This window comes from Tripterygium wilfordii, chromosome 18 (assembly GCF_013401445.1).
Source record: "Tripterygium wilfordii isolate XIE 37 chromosome 18, ASM1340144v1, whole genome shotgun sequence".
Lineage (NCBI taxonomy): Eukaryota > Viridiplantae > Streptophyta > Magnoliopsida > Celastrales > Celastraceae > Tripterygium > Tripterygium wilfordii.
This window is the reverse complement of record NC_052249.1, coordinates 10,538,050-10,558,055: the sequence shown is the minus strand read 5'-3', so window position 1 is coordinate 10,558,055 and position 20,006 is coordinate 10,538,050. Positions and strand designations below refer to the sequence as shown.

The 20,006-nt window shown below is 38.7% G+C and overlaps 3 protein-coding genes across 9 annotated transcripts; 1 reads left to right on the top strand and 2 right to left on the bottom strand.

Annotated features, from left to right (window-relative positions):
• Positions 1-1,207: 1,207 nt before the first annotated feature.
• LOC119984073 (tyrosine-sulfated glycopeptide receptor 1) lies at positions 1,208-5,419 on the bottom strand. The gene has a single exon (XM_038827834.1). It carries the CDS (start codon positions 4,679-4,681, stop codon positions 1,481-1,483), a length of 3,201 nt encoding a protein of 1,066 aa, XP_038683762.1. The 5' UTR covers positions 4,682-5,419; the 3' UTR covers positions 1,208-1,480.
• Positions 5,420-7,659: 2,240 nt separating this feature from the next.
• On the top strand, positions 7,660-12,431 carry LOC119983955 (probable pre-mRNA-splicing factor ATP-dependent RNA helicase DEAH2). Of its 4 annotated transcripts, XM_038827695.1 has the most exons (7): positions 7,663-8,073; positions 8,890-9,092; positions 9,194-10,278; positions 10,685-10,810; positions 10,936-11,174; positions 11,349-11,467; positions 12,081-12,431. In XM_038827695.1, exons 1-7 carry the CDS (start codon positions 7,786-7,788, stop codon positions 12,193-12,195), a joined length of 2,175 nt encoding a protein of 724 aa, XP_038683623.1. In that variant the 5' UTR covers positions 7,663-7,785; the 3' UTR covers positions 12,196-12,431. The 4 variants fall into 4 exon arrangements, 3 of the variants coding, with proteins under 3 accessions (XP_038683624.1, XP_038683625.1, XP_038683623.1); XR_005464804.1 differs by lacking the exons at positions 11,349-11,467; positions 12,081-12,431 and having other exon boundaries at positions 7,660-8,073; positions 10,593-10,810; positions 10,936-10,972; XM_038827696.1 differs by lacking the exons at positions 10,936-11,174; positions 11,349-11,467; positions 12,081-12,431 and having other exon boundaries at positions 7,660-8,073; positions 10,585-10,804.
• A 373-nt stretch (positions 12,432-12,804) lies between these two features.
• Positions 12,805-19,939, bottom strand: LOC119983952 (DUF724 domain-containing protein 2-like). 4 transcript variants are annotated; one of them, XM_038827694.1, is made up of 10 exons: positions 19,293-19,939; positions 18,085-18,498; positions 17,398-17,591; positions 17,031-17,298; positions 16,079-16,190; positions 15,784-16,001; positions 14,796-14,877; positions 14,575-14,679; positions 13,870-14,043; positions 12,805-13,797 (listed from the first exon to the last, which is right to left on the bottom strand). In XM_038827694.1, exons 1-10 carry the CDS (start codon positions 19,749-19,751, stop codon positions 13,100-13,102), a joined length of 2,724 nt encoding a protein of 907 aa, XP_038683622.1. In that variant the 5' UTR covers positions 19,752-19,939; the 3' UTR covers positions 12,805-13,099. The 4 variants fall into 4 exon arrangements, with proteins under 4 accessions (XP_038683622.1, XP_038683621.1, XP_038683619.1 ...); XM_038827693.1 differs by having other exon boundaries at positions 17,031-17,356; positions 17,453-17,591; XM_038827691.1 differs by having other exon boundaries at positions 17,031-17,591.
• Positions 19,940-20,006: the final 67 nt, after the last annotated feature.

The following is a 20,006-nucleotide window of genomic DNA, read 5'->3' as shown; positions in this document are numbered from 1 at the left end:
TAGCAACGACCAGGTGGAGATGTGTTATGTTCAGTGGATGATCTTCAAAGCTGCGAGTCTTCCCATTGCCTCGCTCTTTTCTAATGAATTTTGTGGTGAGTCTTCACAGATTAAATGAATTGCTTTTCAATTTCTCACATGGGTAGGCTTAATATTAATGATTGCAATCCTTTTATCTTCTTGTAATGCTGAATTATGTTTTACATTCAAGTTACTGCTTGATACCGATGATCTGAAAGCAAAACTGTAGATGGATACTTTCATAAATTCTACAAGCTGCGACCTACAGCATTTTAGTTAATGGCACACTTCTCACTGTATATATCAGATCCCTAGAATGAGCAAATTTGGTCAGTTTGGCATGTTTGATAAGGGGTTTACTAACTTTCCATATTCAAAGAAGTAAATACTGAAAATGTCAGAGACCAAACTAAATCTTAGAGATGTTAAATGTTTATCCAGAGCAAATTTTGGAATAGTTCGACCAAGGATTATTTTAATTTGCTTATAAGCTCGATCTATTGTCTTGTTTGGATTCTAATTTACTCTCTGTTTGTTCTTGGGAGGTCCCCCCCTCAGTGCCATCATTAATAAATTCCTTTTTTCTGCTGTTAAAGAAAAATAATCCATTTTTGGATGACATCCAACAGATTAATCAAACTAGCAATGACACTATTAGAAAGGGAAAAAAAAAAGTTCTCAGGGAAGAGTCAGTACTTTGATAATGAGCACCTTTTTTCCTCAGTCCAAAATAGCCAGTAGCAACTAGCAAGCACTTGTTGAATTTGTGTCTTCAAGTATAAATGTGTTTCCCATTTTAGCTTTTTTAGCTCTATGAAAGCACATATACATTCTCTCTCTTGTTTTCTTGCTCGCTCCATATATTTGTTAGATTCAAAAAAAAAAAGAAAAAAGAAATAATCATATAGAAAGGAAATTTTCAGTGTGTTGGTGCCTTTAAATTTTAAACATGCACAGACAACTTATTTGCCGGCTTTTTAATGATAACAAGAGTTTTCGCTGAAAATTGAAATACAGTACCCTCATTTTCCCTCCTACAGAGAAAATAATAAACATGATCTCTCCAATACACCCACATTGCACTAGCCTGATATAGAAAAGTCTCAAACAACTTAAGTTTTACCATACAGTGCGTAATGTTCTTATGTTGAAAATGGAGCAGAGTTGTGGAGTCAACTTGGGTAGGTTGTCAAAGAAGAGTACATCTGAGCTGCTCAGTAGTTGGAGAGAGCTGTTTTGCTCTTAACAGCACCTATTTGATGAGAGACTATAGTACATTCTTACGTTATCAGATAACACTTATAAATTGCTGAGTTAACCAGTGAATCATGTAGTTTTCTATACATCTTTAGAACAATACAACATGAAAATTTCATTTACATTGTCAAGAAAAGAAAAAGATGTGCGGCAACTCTCATATATTTTGTGTAGGTATCATGTGTAATGAAGCTTGATTCCACTATCCTTTATCTCCATTCCTGTCGGTTGTCCCTATATTCTTGAGCCAATCCGCAACTTCCTTGATGGTTGGTCTCTTGAAAGGGTTATGGTTGACACACATGCAGGCCATATCTAGAACCTGAAGCATCTCTTCATCAAATCCCTTTCCTCGTAGGAAAGGATCAAAGATCTGGTCTTGTTTGCCCTCATTTCTCATTTGTTGCACCCAGGAAACCAATTCTCTTGATAACTTTGGTTTGAATACCTCCACAGGTCTTTTATCAGTGAGCAGCTCAAGCATGACAACCCCAAAGCTGTACATATCTCCCCTTAAAGTGGCCACCCATGCTTGTCCATACTCGGGAGGAATGTAACCTAAGGTACCAACAAGCTCTGTTGTTACATGAGTCTGATAAGGAAGAATCAATCGGGACAGTCCAAAATCTGCAACATGTGCTTCAAACTTTTCATCAAGGAGGATGTTGCTGGACTTGATGTCACGATGGACAATATGTGGTTCACATATCTGGTGCATGTATGCCAGCCCACGACTTGCTCCTCTGACAATCTTAAGTCGTGTTGGCCAATCTAACTGAGATGCACCATCAGCTTTCTCGTGCAACCAGTAATCCAAGCTTCCGTTCTCCATGAATGAATAGATCAGTAGCCGAAATCCCTCATGCACACAATAGCCTCGCAGTGAAACCAGGTTCTCATGCTGGGCTGTGGACAGAGCCTCTACCTCTGCTCTAAATTCTCTTTCCATCAGACCCATGTCTCCAGAGAGTTTCTTCACAGCCAGCTTGGTACCATTTGCTAATACTGCTTTATAAACCAAACCAAAACCTCCACAGCCTACAATGTTTTCTTGATTGAAATTGTCAGTAGCTTTCAAGAGTTCAGATATGGTCAGATCCTTAATTTCATTACAGTTGCTTGAGAACAATATGATTAAGCTTGCATCCTTGCCAGGTCCAGGAGACACCCCATAGTTAGAGTTGTTGGAAAGCATTTCCAACTCGATCTTGTCAAGGTCACCTCTTGGAATGATCCTCCTCTTGGACAATATCCACAGTGCAAGCACTGTGATAAATAGGCCAGCGCCAAAACAGGTCCCCAGGACAAGTCCGATGATAAGTCTTGTATTTGGGCTCTTACGAGGTGCAACAGAATGGGGTGGTGCCGTTGGATTAGAGCAAGAACGCTGCACTATTGGACCACACAACCATGGATTCCCATCAAAGCTGGAGCTTGAAAAAGTGTCAAATTGGCCTCCTGATGGTATTTGTCCTTGAAGACTGTTATTCGCCACGCTGAAAGAGGACAAGAAATGGAGACCTTTAAGTGAGGCAGGGATTACACCAGATAGATCATTTCCAGAAAGATCGAGTTTCTCTAAGTTTGTGAGGTTTGATATTTGATCCGGAATATTGCCCGAGAAATTATTGTTGCTTAGATCCAACACATGAAGATACTTCAGTTGGCCAATTTCAGCTGGGATGTTGCCACTGAGGCTGTTGTTTCTCAGGTAAAAGGCTGGAGGTAGGCTAGAGAGCTGATTGTACTGTTGATTGGTAGCATTATTGGGCATGACAAACACAGGCAACTCTAAATAACTGCGATTCACTTTATGCTTAGTCTCTCCTGACGTTAACGCTGGCAGTCTTGTGAGTTCCTTGGGAAATTCTCCAGAAATGAAGTTACTAGACAGGTCTAGGTAGAAAAGGTAGGTCAGATTACCCAACCAACCGGGAATGAAACCTGTGATTTGGTTAACAGACAGGTCCAATACCTCGAGGTTCTTCAGATTAGCTAGCCAGGTGGGCACTTGGCCAATTAATTGGCAACCACCAAAGGCCAAAACCTGGAGATTTTGGAATGCATCTGCATCCGTTAGGCTGTCATCATTTGGCATAAGTTCATTCAAAAAGTTTTTGGAAACAATGAGAGCAGTGAGATTCTTGCAACCCATTAGGTTCCTGAGTGCTCCGTTGATATTGATTATACTGTTGTTAGAAATGGAGAGGAAAGACAGAACCTGCAATGCAGCTATGTCTGGCAAGATCTCTCCAGACAGCTTATTACCGGCCACTCTGATAGCAGTAAGTGACTTGCATGAATAAAGGCTGGATGGCAAGTTACCTGTGATCAAATTGTTCCCGAGGTCAAGGGTGGTAAGCTGCAGGAGTTTGGAGAAATCAAAATCCGAGAGATTTCCCCCTAGTTGGTTGACCCGCAAATTCAAGACTCTCAGCCGGATGCAATTGCTCAGAGAGGAAGGCAGAGAACCTGAGAAGTTGTTGATGTGAAGCTGCAGACTAACCAATTCAGCAAGTTTGCCAATATCCTGTGGTATTAAGCCATCGAAATTGTTGGAGTAGAGATCAAGGACTGTGAGGTTAGTTAGACTAACGACGCCGTCAATGTGTCCGGAAAGACTGTTGACAGGCAAGGATAGCTGTTGGAGCGAGGTGATGCCGTATATATCATCAGGAATCGTCCCCGAGAGATTATTGAAACCCGCTCGGAAAATCTTGAGGTTGGAGCATTGTCCTAGTGTCGAGGGAATATTTTCAGTGAAATCATTGTTTGAGAAATCCAGTACACTAGCACAGATGTCCGAAGGGATCTGACCATTTAAAGTATTGTTGCTTACATTGAAACTTGTCAAACGAAGGAAGGAGTTATTACTGACAGACAAGATGGGGCCATGAAATCTATTGCTCGATAAATCCAGTGTTTGGATGCTGTTATTACCATTAGACGAATCAAATGGATACGATAACAGGCCATAGAAACTGTTGTAGCTGAGATCAACTGTTTGGAGACTGGGAAGGGAAGAGAAGAACCCAGTAGGCAGAGGACCAGATAGGCTGTTATGCGATAGGTTGAGGCTAGACAGACTGGTTAGATTGACAATCGATGAAGAAATGATCCCACCAAGACCTCTAGAGGGTAACCAGAGCTGGGTAACACGACCATTGCCGTTGTCACAGCTAACACCTTCCCACCCACAGCAGTCAGTAGAAGGAGACCAATTCAAAGGCCTTGCTGTTGACGATGATACGTTCAGATACAAAGACAAGAGAGAATTACGATCGTCTATATTGCAGCTGACCTGGGTCTGGCAATAACAGAGTGATGGCAACAGCAACAACTGAAGGACCACGAAAGGGAGGAGAAATAAGAATCGACCAGGCCTTGAATCTACCATCATCATCGTATTAATTGATCAGAGGAACCAAACCAGACAAGACATTAGGTGGAGGAGAAAGGGGCGGCCAAGGCCAAGTACATCGTTATCCGATCAGGGGGTATGAAAGATTTCAGATTGAAGTGAAGAACACCCCACCATTGACCTCTCCAAAAGAAGGCAAAAAAAAAAAAAAAAAAAAGAGCACAGAGAGACCAAAAGAGAGGGAGAAAGTGCGTGCGGGCGTGACTGATGTTGAGTCGTCGATATTATGATGGGGGAACCATAATTATTAACAAAAAAAAAATAATATAAAGGGCGAAAGAAAGCTAATAGGTGGAAACAGGGTGTTGGTTTATCCTTTCTGATGATGAAAAATATGAATATCTTTATAGCGTTTACTTTTTGGGAAATGGGGGGGCGGCTATTAGTGGCTGGAAATCGTGGTCGCGGTGGTGGTGGTGGTGGAAGATGATGATTGATTGATCGATGACCAGTATCACCAGAGCCTTCCCTCTCCCTCCCCCTGTTTTTGTAGTGGTGGTTAGGGTCCATGCTCCACAAACCCAGATCATCTTCCACTCTTGCTTCCCATCTCTCTATTTCTCCAAGAAAATAAATTTTTTTTTAATCAATAATGTAAGATTTGTGCTTTCTTTCATGTCATGATCGCTGACTTTAGTGGCTCTCTCAGATTCTTCTGATTGCTCCAATCTTGACTGTCCAATTCATTTCATTTACTCCCAACTTTTCTTCCCCCTCTTTTTAGAATTAAATCAATTAATTGTTTGGTTGCTATGTACAGTATTTTTTTAATTCTGAATACACGTTTCATTTCACCTACTGTGGCTGTACATGTTGTATCTACCAAATATTTTTTTTTATTCATCTAGTTGAGTATTTAGAAAGGGTTTAAAATTTAGGTCAAGACATTAGATTTTTCAATTTTTTTTGTTTCTGGGTAGAAACAAAATATGTAAGCCAGCATGCTAATGTTTTTATATTGTTGTATGTATATATGTATTAAAAAAAATAGTTTGACTACCAAATTGTTGAATAATGAATATGGCAATTGGCAAGTTGTGCAATAGAAATTTTATAGAATAATATTTTTATTAACTCGATCTTATTTTTATTTTTATCTACATGAAGAAGATTCAAGACTCCATTTGCTAGTCTCGCGGATAATTTTATTACCTTCACAAGCAAGATCGCGTACCTCATTACGAACTTATTGAATCCATTCCTTTTTCACTTCATATTCTATATCATACGACTTTTCTCAATTCTCTTCACCGTCACATCAATCACGCGTGAAATTTTAAATGATAACATGCTATACGAACTTATTGAATCCATTCCTTTTTCACTTCATATTCTATATCATACGACTTTTCTCAATTCTCTTCACCGTCACATCAATCACGCGTGAAATTTTAAATGATAACATGCTATTAGGTTGGTCACTTAGATTGTATGAAATTAATTAGTTATCAAAATGCTTGGACTTTCATTTCATGACATTTTAATTTACAAAAAAATAATACTACTTGACGGGCATTTACCATGCAAGCTGCTATGTCACATATCAATTTTGGTGGTTGCATTCTTTAATCCTACTAGTCGTGAATCAAATATAATTAACCTAAATTAGTAATTATATTCCAACAAATTGTGACACTTTGATCTCTAATCCGTAGACCTTTTGGTGCCCTCAATGTGCCTATGACGTCTCTTTCACTTCTCTCCTTTATTACCCACCAAACACATCATGAAAAATCACTAATGGTTTGAAATCATTAAAAACAACAATTTCTTATGCAATCATACAAAACGCACAATTCCAAGCACTTTCTCGAGGATACACCCAAGTAATTAGTTTGAGTGATAAAGATAATGTATAATTATATATCATCTTGATAATCAGGATTCGAATCTCCCTCCCGTTTAAAAAAATGTTTTCTTGAAGAATTGTGCGACTGTTTGTTACATTAGTAATATTTTTTTCCCGTGTGAATTCCTCTCGCAGTTTACTTGACAATTCAACCCCAAGTAGAGGTCGTTTTGTTTGCGGTTCCATACCAATCAACACACACGCCAAAGAGAGTCCACAACAATTGAACCTTCCAAACGCGTTTTGCAGTCGCACACACGCAACCGACCGACTAGTCATATTGACATTTATAATTAAAATTAGAATTAATAATAATAAATTATACTTATAATAAATTATTCTTATAAATGTATAATTTATACTTATAAGACATTAAAAAATATATATAAACAAAATAAACTTTTCACAATAGAAAGGTCTGTCTATTTGGTTTAATTATTCAGTTAAACCAATGATTCGTTATTGGAACAATAGCAACTTTCATTCGACAAACGTAGTTTTTTTTTATTTTCCAATGAATTTTCATCTTTCATTAATTGTCATTTATAAATAAATTTTACTAAATATATGAGACAACTTATTTCACATATTCGAAGCTAATAAGTTATAGGGCGAGTATTGATTTATTCTAAGAAATTATCTTGGACAATTTCTAATTTTAGGATTTAGTAGTGTTTCTTCCGCGGGTGGCCCGACTACAATTGAAGCTCTTGTTTCTCGTTTTAGGGTTCAGTTAGCCTTAGATCAGAATTTCTCCCATATTTTGTTGGAGGGTGATGCTCTTGAGATCGTGATGCCTGGAACAAAGGATGTGGATCCCTCCGACCAAATGATTTTATTTTTGAGGACATCCGATCTCTTATCGGCTCTACCACTCATCAATTTCTTCATACTAGTAACTTTTTTTTTTATGGCACAAAGAATTCATTACTAGTCACTTGTGTAAATTAAAACATGCATTATTGCATTGGTTTCATTCCAATATATTGTGTGCGAGGCCCATAATCTGCAATAGCCCATGCGATCGGCCCAATGTCAAGCCCGGCCCCTAGACTTGTCGGTCACCCCTCACCTCACCAGTCACCACCACGTATTTAAGTTACCAACACGACATGGTCGCGGGTTCACAATCCCTAGCCTCCTCTTTCCATAGTTTTATTTTCTTCCGGGGTTTAGGATTCCGGTGAAGTCTTCTCATCGGATCCTAGTTTTTCTTCACGTTAGGGTTTCTAGTAGGATGGGTACAGAGAGGAAGAGGAAGGTAAGCTTGTTCGATGTGGTGGACGAGACTACGGTCTCAAAGATTTCGAAGACCAATGGTGTGGGAGCAGCGATGAACAACAGCGGAGTCAATAGCCTGGTGAATCCGTGGACTGGGCGGTCGTATTCCCAGAGGTACTATGAGATTCTGGAGAAGAGGAGGACTTTACCAGTTTGGCACCAGAAAGAGGAGTTCTTACAGGTCTTGACGGCGAACCAGGTCGTTGTACTTGTTGGTGAGACTGGTAGCGGCAAGACAACACAGGTCAGCTTTTTAGATTGTTCGGGAGTGTTTGAATCTAGTAATGAGAATTCTGGGATTTTCTGATAACCCGTCAAACCCTTAGCTTTTATGAAAATCATGGTCTCGTAGGCATAGTTTTCAACTAATACATGTCTTTAATTTATCTTCCAATACATTATCAGCTAATACATATCTTCAATATATCTTCCAAGTCATGATTAGGAATATATCTTCCAAGTCATGATTAGGGTTGTTGATTTATTATGGTACTCCATCTAACCTCCTTTTGCTATTTAGGATATTTTTTGATTCCTTTTATTTTTTCAGTTTCTTTTTATCTAAATACTGGTATTATGGTAAATGCATTGCTTGTTTTACATTCTGAAGCTTAAGACTTACTATTGGATGTTTTGTTATGTGTTCGTAAAATATCAATTTTAAGAATTTTTTTAGTCCTATTAAAGCAATTATTTCATTCAGGCATAGTTTTATTTACTTCATCTCATCCTTTTCACTTACTTGTGTACTATCTTTCTTCTTGTAATTTTATACAGCTACAACATGTCTCCGGAGGCGGTAATTTTTTTGAAATATGCTTTAATATTTCCTTTCATTGAGGCATCAAATACAACTAATTGTATTAGCAAGCACCATGATTGTTATTTTACTTATTAGTTTAATATTATAAATTCAGCTGTTCACTTATGTGCGGAATGCAATAGTTTTAGTGGCCGTTGGTTACATATATTTTAGATCTCTATTTGTACTTTGTAGTTGTTTGACGTGTCCGAGATTCTGCACTATAGAACATAAATAATCAATGCATTATGTTTTCAGATTCCTCAATTTGTATTGGATGCTGTGGAGACGGCAACTCCTGATAAGCGCCGGAAAATGATGATTGCATGCACACAACCTCGTAGGGTGGCTGCAATGTCTGTTTCGAGACGTGTCGCTGAGGAGATGGATGTAACTATTGGGGAAGAAGTTGGTTACAGCATTCGTTTTGAAGATTGCAGTAGTTCAAAAACAGTTTTAAAGTAAGATTTTAAGCTCTTGTGCCCAATTTTTTTATTGTTCTCTTTTGGGAACTTCTTTATTTCAAGTGTCACATTCATTTATCTTTGCTCCTCTGTGGCAGGTATCTGACTGATGGTATGCTTCTAAGAGAGGCGATGACAGATCCGCTGTTGGAACGTTATAAAGTGATAGTTCTCGATGAGGCTCATGAAAGGACATTGGCAACTGATGTTCTGTTTGGCTTGCTGAAGGAAGTGCTGAAGAATAGACCTGACCTGAAGCTCGTTGTGATGAGTGCTACTCTTGAGGCTGAAAAGTTTCAGGGATATTTTAATGGTGCACCTCTTATGAAGGTTCCTGGTAGGCTTCACCCAGTGGAGATATTCTACACCCAGGAACCTGAAAGGGATTATCTGGAGGCTGCAATTAGGACTATTGTGCAGATACACTTGTGTGAACCGTCGGGAGACATACTTGTTTTCCTTACTGGAGAAGAGGAGATTGAAGATGCATGCCGAAAAATCAGTAAAGAAATTGCAAATTTGGGGGATCAAGTGGGGCCTGTGAAAGCAGTGCCTTTGTATTCTACTCTTCCTCCAGCTATGCAACAGAAAATATTTGATCCTGCTCCTCCTCCACTAAATGAGGGTGGTCCCCCAGGAAGAAAGATTGTGGTGTCAACAAATATTGCAGAAACTTCTTTGACCATAGATGGCATTGTTTATGTCATTGACCCTGGTTTTTCTAAACAAAAAGTCTATAATCCACGTGTGCGTGTTGAATCGTTATTGGTGTCTCCAATATCAAAGGCAAGTGCACATCAGAGATCAGGGCGTGCTGGAAGAACTCAGCCAGGCAAATGTTTCAGGCTTTACACCGAGAGAAGTTTCAATAATGACCTCCAGCCACAGACCTATCCGGAAATACTGCGTTCGAACCTTGCTAACACTGTTCTCACTTTGAAAAAACTTGGAATTGATGATCTGGTGCATTTTGATTTTATGGATCCCCCGGCCCCTGAGACATTGATGAGAGCACTAGAGGTTTTGAATTACTTGGGAGCATTGGATGATGAGGGGAACTTGACAAGGTTAGGGGAAACAATGAGTGAATTTCCTTTAGATCCTCAGATGTCAAAGATGCTCGTTGTTAGTCCTGAATTCAATTGTTCAAATGAGATTTTGTCAATTTCAGCAATGCTTTCAGGTAAACCTTCGTCTTCTTTTTCGGTTTCGTGTCTGTCCTCATGTCGGGTCGAAATGATACAAGTTGATGCAATTTTTTTGCGTCATTTTTGTACATCCTTTTGCATGTGTCATCTGTGCAGATGTGTTTCTGTGCATGATTTAAATCTACAATTGCTTGCATGTATATGTGAGTAAACATGCATATACAATTAGAGACTAAGGTGTGTCCAATTAGGTTGTCATCAGCAACTGTCTAGTCTGGGTCCCATGCCCCCGGTTGGCATGCCATAGGATTCAAAGTAAGTGCTGATGCAGATAGTTGCAGTTTTTCAGTTTTCTCTCATGAAGCAAATGGTGTCGTCTCGCCTCTATGCATCTGCTGACCACCATGGGCCTCTTCTGTGATAACCAAATTCTTTCTTTAGTACCCAATTGCTTTATCCGGCCTAGGGAGGCACAAAAAGCTGCTGATGAAGCGAAAGCAAGATTTGGGCACATTGATGGGGATCACCTCACTCTTCTGAATGTATACCATGCATACAAGCAGAATAGTAAGTATTTGTCGTTTTTTCTAATTTATTTATGTTGTTTCCTCTTTCGTAAAAAAGCTGTTTTTTTTTGTAGCAAATGCTACATGATATTCAGAGTCTTAAATTGTTTCTATTTGTTGTTGCAGATGAAGATCCCTCTTGGTGCTATGAAAACTTTGTCAATCACAGGGCTATGAAGTCTGCAGACAATGTTAGACAACAGCTTGTCCGTATTATGGCTAGGTTTAACCTCAAGTTGTGCAGCACCGATTTCAACAGCCGTGATTACTACATCAATATAAGGAAGGCCATGCTTGCTGGATATTTCATGCAGGTAGCTCACCTGGAACGGACGGGACACTACTTAACTGTGAAAGACAACCAAGTATGTAAACTATTTTGTTTTTGTTTTTGTCTTGTTTATATATTGTCTTTTTCCTATAATATATTATATTGGGTTGTGTTTGTTTTTGGGGCTTTATCATGGTATTTTCCCCATTTTGTTGCTAGCTACAGTAGAAGTAGAATCACAAGGTTTTGTATGTTGTTATTTTTACAGGTGGTGAATTTGCATCCTTCAAATTGCCTTGATCATAAGCCAGAGTGGGTAATTTATAACGAGTATGTCCTCACTAGCAGGAATTTTATCCGTACTGTGACAGATATCCGTGGTGAATGGTTAGTCTCCTATCCACCTTTTATTTTTCTCTGTCTTTTGACTTCTGTAGTTGATGCTTTCTGCCTAGACCCAAGCTACCATATGAGATTGGTTTTATTATAAGACCCTTTTGCAGCTTCAGAATCCCCACAAAACCATTTTATAATGTAGTTACTACTTAAACTATGTCCACTTTAACGGGCTTTAGGGCCAATTATACTTTCAGCATTTCTGTTCTGGTGAAAATTTTGAAAACCCAATTTTTGAAGGGGATTTGGAAGTGCGTTTGATGTTGCACCTGAATTTTATGCGGAGTATTGTAATTTTTTGAAATTTTGGGATGGAAGTAAAAGATTTGTTTTTATTTTGTCATGCCTCCTGGTTGTGGAAGAAGTTGCCAGAGGTAAATGATGCTTTCACCTGGTAGGGAGGCCCTGGTGGTTTAGTGTTTCTAGTCTCTGTTGTGAGAAAATTCCTTCAACTTTTCTAATGGTTGTGTATATTGAGGGGCTGCTAAAGTATCCGGGGTTCAATAATTAAAAGCATAGGATTGCCCTCGTTTCAAAAAATATATTTTTTTTTCTGTAGTACTGACCCAATTGATGATGCGTTGGTTGCATCTTTTTGGAATAGGTTGGTTGATATAGCACCACATTACTATGACATTGAGAACTTCCCCCAATGTGAAGCTAAGCGTAAACTTGAGAAGCTTTACAAGAAGAGGGAGGAGAACAAGGGCAAAAAATGAATTACAGTTACTGTTCGGATTCAGTACTCTAATAGACGGGAAGACTTGTGGCTTTCACATTGATGGAAGCTTTTTATTCTCTCCCTTACAGGGTGGTACAAAATAGCCAAATTTTATGTACCATTTCTTAAATTTGGGGGTTCAGGTAACTATTTATCCTGTAATTTAAGATCGACATATCCACATTTGCTTTTAGTCGTTGACGTTTGAAGGAAAAGGGATTTTATTCTCTGGATGTGTGTTGATTAGTATAATGATTTGGTTGATTCATTTGAGCAAGCCTTAGGCTCCCTGTAACTGGCTATTAAAATGGCTTAATTACACTGGGTTGAGAACCGTCAGATGAAATTCTTGCAAGCCGTTGGATCGTCGAAACTCTATATTTTGAAATAAGATCACAAAGGAGGCAAATGGTACTTATCACAAATGCTTTTCAAGGAGTTAGGGAGAGTGAGGCTGAATTAAATAATCTTACACAACATATTTGGATGAACCATATATTTCCTCAATGTTGTGTTTTGTTTTTCCTTGAACAGTGTAAACATATAAACAATGATCCATGCAATCTCACAACTTATCATGAACACAGTACAGAAGAATTTGAGACAATTTGGTCACAAGCTTTGCAAACACAGAAGTTGCACTTTTTGTTAACCTTACCAATGGTCTCCAATAAAGTGAAACTCTCTTCAGAGACACATAATACCTGAAAGATTTGTTGTTAACTAAGCGCTAAACGTCTGAAATACTAGATATAGTTAGTGGCATAAAATAGACATATACATCAGTCATTAAGGAAATCAAATGTACCTCCAGAAGTCTACTTTTTTTTTACAAAATCTAATAACTTACACCACACGTACCTTACGTGGAACTAGAAGCAGACGATGAAGCATACAAATGATCATGGCAGTTTCCAAGAGGCGGTAGCTTGTTTCTGGAAATCAGAGCGGATATTCTGAATGCAAGAGTTTGCAGCTTCCATCTCCGATCGTAATTTGGCAATCTCATCATCTTTTGCCTCCTTCTTCGACCTTATTGCCTTGAGTTGTTTCTGTATCTCACTCATCTTCCTCTCAATCTCCCTTGCCTCCTCATTGAGTGTTGTTGTCTCTTGAATATGCACCACCAGCTCCTTCTCAAAATCTTTGGAACCATTTAGCAGCTGCACATGCTCATCTTTGATTGACAACAATTGATGCACGCGATCTTGTAATCTTGTAACATCAAATCCATGCTTTTCCAAGTCTTCCAGAGTTTCTAGACTCCTATAGAATACGCTGCTTGGATCGTCAATTTGCAATGTTGACATCTTCTCAAACAAACTGGCAAATGTTACCATCATGCCAATAGCAGATCCTTCCCTGTGCTCTTCCTTGCATTCAGCCAAGGGGTAGAAGTGTGGCTCTTGGGGCAATATTCGAAACACTTCCATTGATTCAATGGTTCGCCAAATTGGCGACCCCTTCACAAAAGGCAAGGATGCAGTTCTACATGGTATACTGTCATCTACCGTCACCAACACACAAGATTCTGGTGTACTGCCAAGCTGTCTTCCTCTCCTTTTTCTCCCTCCATTAGCAATCCTACCAGATGCTAGTCCTAGACAGAGAACAATTACAGTTAAATAATTGAATACATCAGGAAGTACACCGAAGTCAAAGAGAAACTTACGTAGCTCTTCGAGACTTGTTGATGAGTGATTCCCGCAAAACCAACTAGATAAAGGTTGATCATCATCAGCAATATTATCTGAAACTACGGTTATGGCCATGTCCACTTCTTTTCGCATGCAATCTTCTTTTTGAGAAACTTCAGCAGTTCCTGGTTCGGATGCACCTGAAGAGTCTAGAAGCTAAATCCACTCACATAAAAAAAAAAAGAAAAGAAAAAGAAAGCCCAAACATACACACACAAAAATACTGATGCAGCAGAACTGCTGGTAAAAGACAATACAAGGTTTTATTTCCTGGACTGACAAGTCAATGATGTGCAAGAAAAAATATATTTTTCATTTCTAGACAAGGCTAAAAGCATGCCAGGGACTCTTCCCAATCTTCATTCCCGTAACTGAATCATTGCTAGCATGGAAAATCGTTTATTTACTCAAGGAGATGGACACCAAACTTTTCTTTGTTCACTTCCTCTTCTTGATGAAAGCTTCACAACTCACCCTTTTTTTTTTACATAAACGAAGCAATTGTTATTAGTGGAAGTGTTTCATTCAACATTCTCTACCTTTTTTTTTTTTTTACCTCTAAGGCATGTTTATTATGTATCTTTGTTTGTTCTCAGCCATCACAAGATACTATAAACTTCACAAACGCATAGAGGAAAGCTGAAACAAATGTTAGACAATCAGCAACTAAGAGGTCCCACCTGTAGAATCCAGCTGTTGGAGCACTGGCATTATAAACTCACTAAATACGCAATCCTCTGCACCTGTTCCACCAGTATCACCTCCAGCTCCCTGCTGCACTTCACCTGCAAATAATCACCATACAGTTGAGCATCTCAAAATATTAAAATATTCACACTATTTGGGACAAAGGATTTGAGGATAATGAACCAGAGACTGTAACTTAAGTTATATATCATACCAGCCTCTTCAACATTCAGCTCACTGATCACTAACTTGCGCGGTCTTCCTCTCTTTCTTTTTTGACTGCCTCCCCTACTCTTCTGTGGATTAATTTTCAGCACGAGTAAATATAAGTACTACAAACATTTGTTCAAGTATCTAACACAACAATGATCCACATATTCGAGAGCCTCCCTCTCTGCATAATAAATACCGTTTCATGAAAAAGACCAAGGCAAAAGACAAGTTAGTAAAGCTTGAAGTCCAAGCAGGTTGAGCACCAACATCTTTATGAGTAAGATGACGATACAAAAAAGAACACGAGAAGTTGCCTACACGTCATAAAAGATATACGGTCAATGATTAAAGAATCAAATGGAACAAACCTAGAAACATATTCAATATTCATTTATTAACAATGATATTCTTTTTGTAACACTTGTTTTCTTATTTCAGAAGGTTTGTGTTTAGTTTTTTTGAATGAACAACATGAATTCCATTTTTCCCCAACGAAAATTTTCACTTTCAGCTGGCACTTAAAAACAGTCACAACTGAAAAATGGTGAACCTCATTTTTTAGACTGTATAAAGCCATAAAATTTATTGATAATCACCGTTATGGGCTATTGTTAAACAACAGTCTAATGTCCATAGCTTTAAAACATTGTCAACTATACCCATGACAACAGGTATCATCTAAAGTATGAAATTCCTCTGCAAGCTAAGTGCACCCGACCCCGTTAGCTTCCCATTTCAACCCAAAAATTCATTATCTATTAACCTGCTAGGAGGTGCTGTGACAGTATGAATTAAACAGCTCCACTGCAATTACCATTCTATAATAAAGTTTCCAGTGGCTGAATTAAATTAACGAGAGCTCCTAGTCTAGTCCAAAATAAAGACATACAAGGAAAATGATTTGTTAGATCAACAAGATGGTGCAAAGAAGATTACAAGAAGGCTAAGCAAATGGCCTCAACAAAGCTTTTACATGTCCCAGAGCTTACCGCACTCTTATCTCGTGCCCGATTATTTGTCTTCTCATTTAGATCCATCATTAGCTTCAATGGGTCCTCATTTTCAAGTTGAGAAGAATTCTTAGACCGCGAGTCTTTAATTCCTCTGGCCTTGAGAGCACAAATGACAGGGACCCCGGCATCATTCACTTTTGCGCCATCTTCATTCATGTCAATAGAAGCAATATCTCTTGCACTGTTCCTCTTACCTGAACATGCATAATAAGTTTCTATCATACAGAACACAAAATCAGCGCAACCAGTAATTAATAACAAAGATATATACCCGCTGCTGAAACCGGCGTTATATTTGACTTTAATTTTCCAGATCGTTTTTTCCTTGTCGCAGAACATATTTTCAGGCAGCCCAGTTCATCCCCATTCAGATTCTTCGCCTTCTGCACCAATAATAAAAAGTGTCATCTACAAACCCACAAAGATTGAAAATTAAACAATTATGAACAAGACCCTATTCCTTCATTAAAAGTTTCCAAGTTTCACAAAATGCATTTTGTGACGCACAGATGCATGCCATATATAATAATAATAATGACCCGTGTGCATTAATCAGAAATGCGTCACTCAAAAGTGCAGTTGGAGAAAAGCCAGAACCAAGATCTAAATGGGAACACTTGCTAATGCATCTATTGGATCAGTAAGAAACAAAGCCTAATGAATCATCCTTGCCAATAAAGAATGAGATGTGGAGAGACAACGCATCCATTCCAATTGCTTCAATTCAAAGATTGGGTTCCCTGAGTTCTTAGATAACTCATTCTAAAACACCTTGCTCAAACTCTTTATGTAACAGATTACGAAAGATAACTGATACAACAATTAACAGATCCCAATTCTATAAATCAGAAACAGATGAGTGTGTTTAGGCAGTTAAATTCTACAATCAAACAATTTCTCAAATAGGATCAGATACAACAGTGTCAGGGTAATACTGAAATGAAGAAACAAAACCCAATGGTCAAGATGTGATAACAAAAAATTTTATGCTAAGAACTTCAAAAAGGGAACACAAAGGAAGGACACAATGTTATGAAATGAAAGCTTAGGCTAGTGGTACTGCTGTGTCAATCTTTACAATTCTCAAGTGAAACTTGAAGAAATAACAAACCTAGGATGGTGGTACAGCCATATGAATCCTTATTTCCTTACATGTTTTTCTCATAAATATTCAAAAGAAAAGAAAGCAGAATAAATGGAGCACTTAGGAAAACTTAACTCACAATATTCTTTCCACAAAAAGAGCTCTCCGGTTGAGAAAAATCCCAATTAACAACTGCAGGACTTCTAGAGAATCTCTTAACCGAACCACCTTTCTTTGGGGTGGCCGAACCATGGGTTGTTTCTTTAGTTAGCATTTCAAGAGGCGCCTTATTTAAGTTCAATGCTTCAGATAATGGAACCTCTTCATAATCTTCTTGCATTGGATCTTTGCGTGGTCGTGAATTCATATAACAACGATTAGGAGCTGCAATCCTAAACCTTTTCTTGCTGGAATGCAAATAATAGGAAGGGGAATTTTCAGATCCAGCAGCAATCAGTTTGTTCCCTACACTTGTGGAACGAGGACTTTTATCTTCAGTGTGATACCTGAAAGCACCTGCCATTTCAAGTTGGACGACAAACTCAGAGTTGAGGGAAGCACCTGCACTTTCCAGTAGAACAGCCGCCTCGGAGTTGTGGGAGGCACCGGTACTTTCAAGCTGAAGAACTACTTCAGAATTATGGGTATTGCTCAAGGCATCCACAGATTGTTCTAGACAGTCAGAAGCTACGAAAATTTCCTGAAACAAGAATACACCCAACACCATTGAGCTAGAACATAGTAGTTATAGTAAGGACAAACCCTGAAACTCAGAAATTGAAAATGTCCTCCAGAATTAAGATTCCGAGCATAATTGTGACGACATGATAAATCAAATGTAAGACTCATTCACCGTACCTTTTTTCTAAACTCAAGATGGATAAATCACAATTTCATTCAACTGGGTCAATTTTATCCAGAACTACAAGTGAAAACACACAAATTCCAAACAAATTAAGGAAGAGCAAAATTTTTGTATCCGCCTTTTTATGACCATATAATAGCTCAACAAATAGTACTAAGAGTTCATTTAAGATGAAGAGAAAATCCAACCTGACTGAGAAAAGTCCCTTTTAGATCAAGGGGGAAAGAACAACAAAACTACATAAGAACTGATAAAGAACAGGTGATCACCAAATAATATGAGATACAAATACTCACTCATAACAGGTGCACAGTTAAAGAAACTATACCTTGGACGCACTGATCCATTTCCCATCAATCCATTCAAGATGAGGCCTTATTTCTGAGTGACTGAGCTCTTTATCCTCATTACCTTGTTTAGAGAATACAGTGTACTTCCCACCAGTAAGATCTTTGGTAATTACTCCAGCCCGCCAACCAGTACCATATGATGTATCCACTTTCTCCAGTAACTCATAACTCCTATCTTGATAAAGGGGAGGTATAGGTCTAATATGGAGCAAATCTACATAAATTTTTTTTGCATCCACGTCCTCGCCATATTCTGGGTTATACTTCACAAAGAAATTGTTGTCACCGTAATCTTTAACAACAATTGCAGGGAACCAAACATCACAATGGCTTGGGCTATCAGGATTTACTTCCACTGCAGCCCCAGAGCTAAAAATCGACTCTGCCATTTGCTTCAACAATAAAATGCCACAACTCAATAAAGTATGGCAAAAAGTCAATAAGATAACAGTGACAAAAAGAATAGTACAGAAGCTGAATGAAAGACAAGGTTTTACGGACTGTCCACAAGAAATATTTGAAGAACCATTATACCAAAAGCAAAATTACATTAACATGCATACTGCAGTTTGCGGAAGACATAGAATCTTCCATAAAAGATGCGAAAAGGACGCCGGGGGTAGGGGCTGAAAATATAAAGGAAAATGGTGCCTACAAGCAGTCCCAGAAAGTGCTTCATTACTACAAAAAGGGGTGAATTCATCTACTAAAGAAAATTGCAAGATCAAGTTCTGTTTTTCAACACACTTGCAAGTACCTAACGTAAGGCTGGTAAAGACATTAAATAATTGCATAAGTAATCTAAATGAAACAAAAAGAAAAGGTCATGCTAAGCACGTAATATGATAGGTAATTTCCATCGGCAAGTCGGTAGAAGGCGCCTAACACTAGGATTTATGGTTGGCTTTCACACCCGCAAGAAGCTTATATGCAAAGGGCAGGTCATCAGAATTCAGAACAACCAAAAAAACCTATAAAGCAGAGATCATTCAGAAAATTTCAGTATCTGACATTTGGCTACTCATCTTGTCAACTACCTTTTGTTCACTGCAGCTTACTTAAAAGCAACAGACTTCATTTTTTGAAAGAATCAGCAACTGCATGGCAACTCAAAAAATGATAAACCCAAAAGAAAATAACCTAACACAACCACAATTTCGGATCTTCAGTCAGAAACATCAATTACCTCTCTCACGGGTCGGACCCAATTGCCGAAATACCAATCCCAGTGCAATCTCAGATCTCTACCGTCGAAATCAATAACATCTGGAGGGTTATCAAAATAGACTCTGTACCTGGAACCCTGGAGAACCTTCCTTACAGTACCAACCCACCACCCGTCACGGTACCCGGCATCAACGATCTCATTTACCTCAAAATCCTGGCAACCAGTATCATCTTCAGGCGGCAAAGGCCTAATGTAAGCAGGGTCAACATGCTCAACCAAAGGACTGGACCCGTCTTCCATGACCAAGGTCTCATACTCGACCAAGACTTTCTTTTTCTTCTTATAAACAGACTTGGGATACGATTCAAGAAGGCAGGCTCTATACCATGCGCCTTTGAATCCTTCCTCGTCGCTGCTGACCTCCACCTTGTTGCCTTTGCCGAAGATTGATCCTTGATCTGCCTCGAAACCCACCATTTTAGAAGCAGAAAACCCTAGACAGCTCAGAGAGAGTCAGAGTTCCTATTCTCGCTCTTCTTTCTCTCTTGTTTTTTCACAATCAAAAGCAAGTTGTTGCTTTTATGAGTGAGAGAGAGCAGTGTAGCTGATAATAACTGTGTTCAGTGGCTGTGTTTTACTACTGTAGTCTGTAGTCATTCCCAATGTCAGGACTTGCTTACGTTCTTCCCATTTTTGTTCGTTTCACTGAGAAGAATCTGCAGTGAATATGAA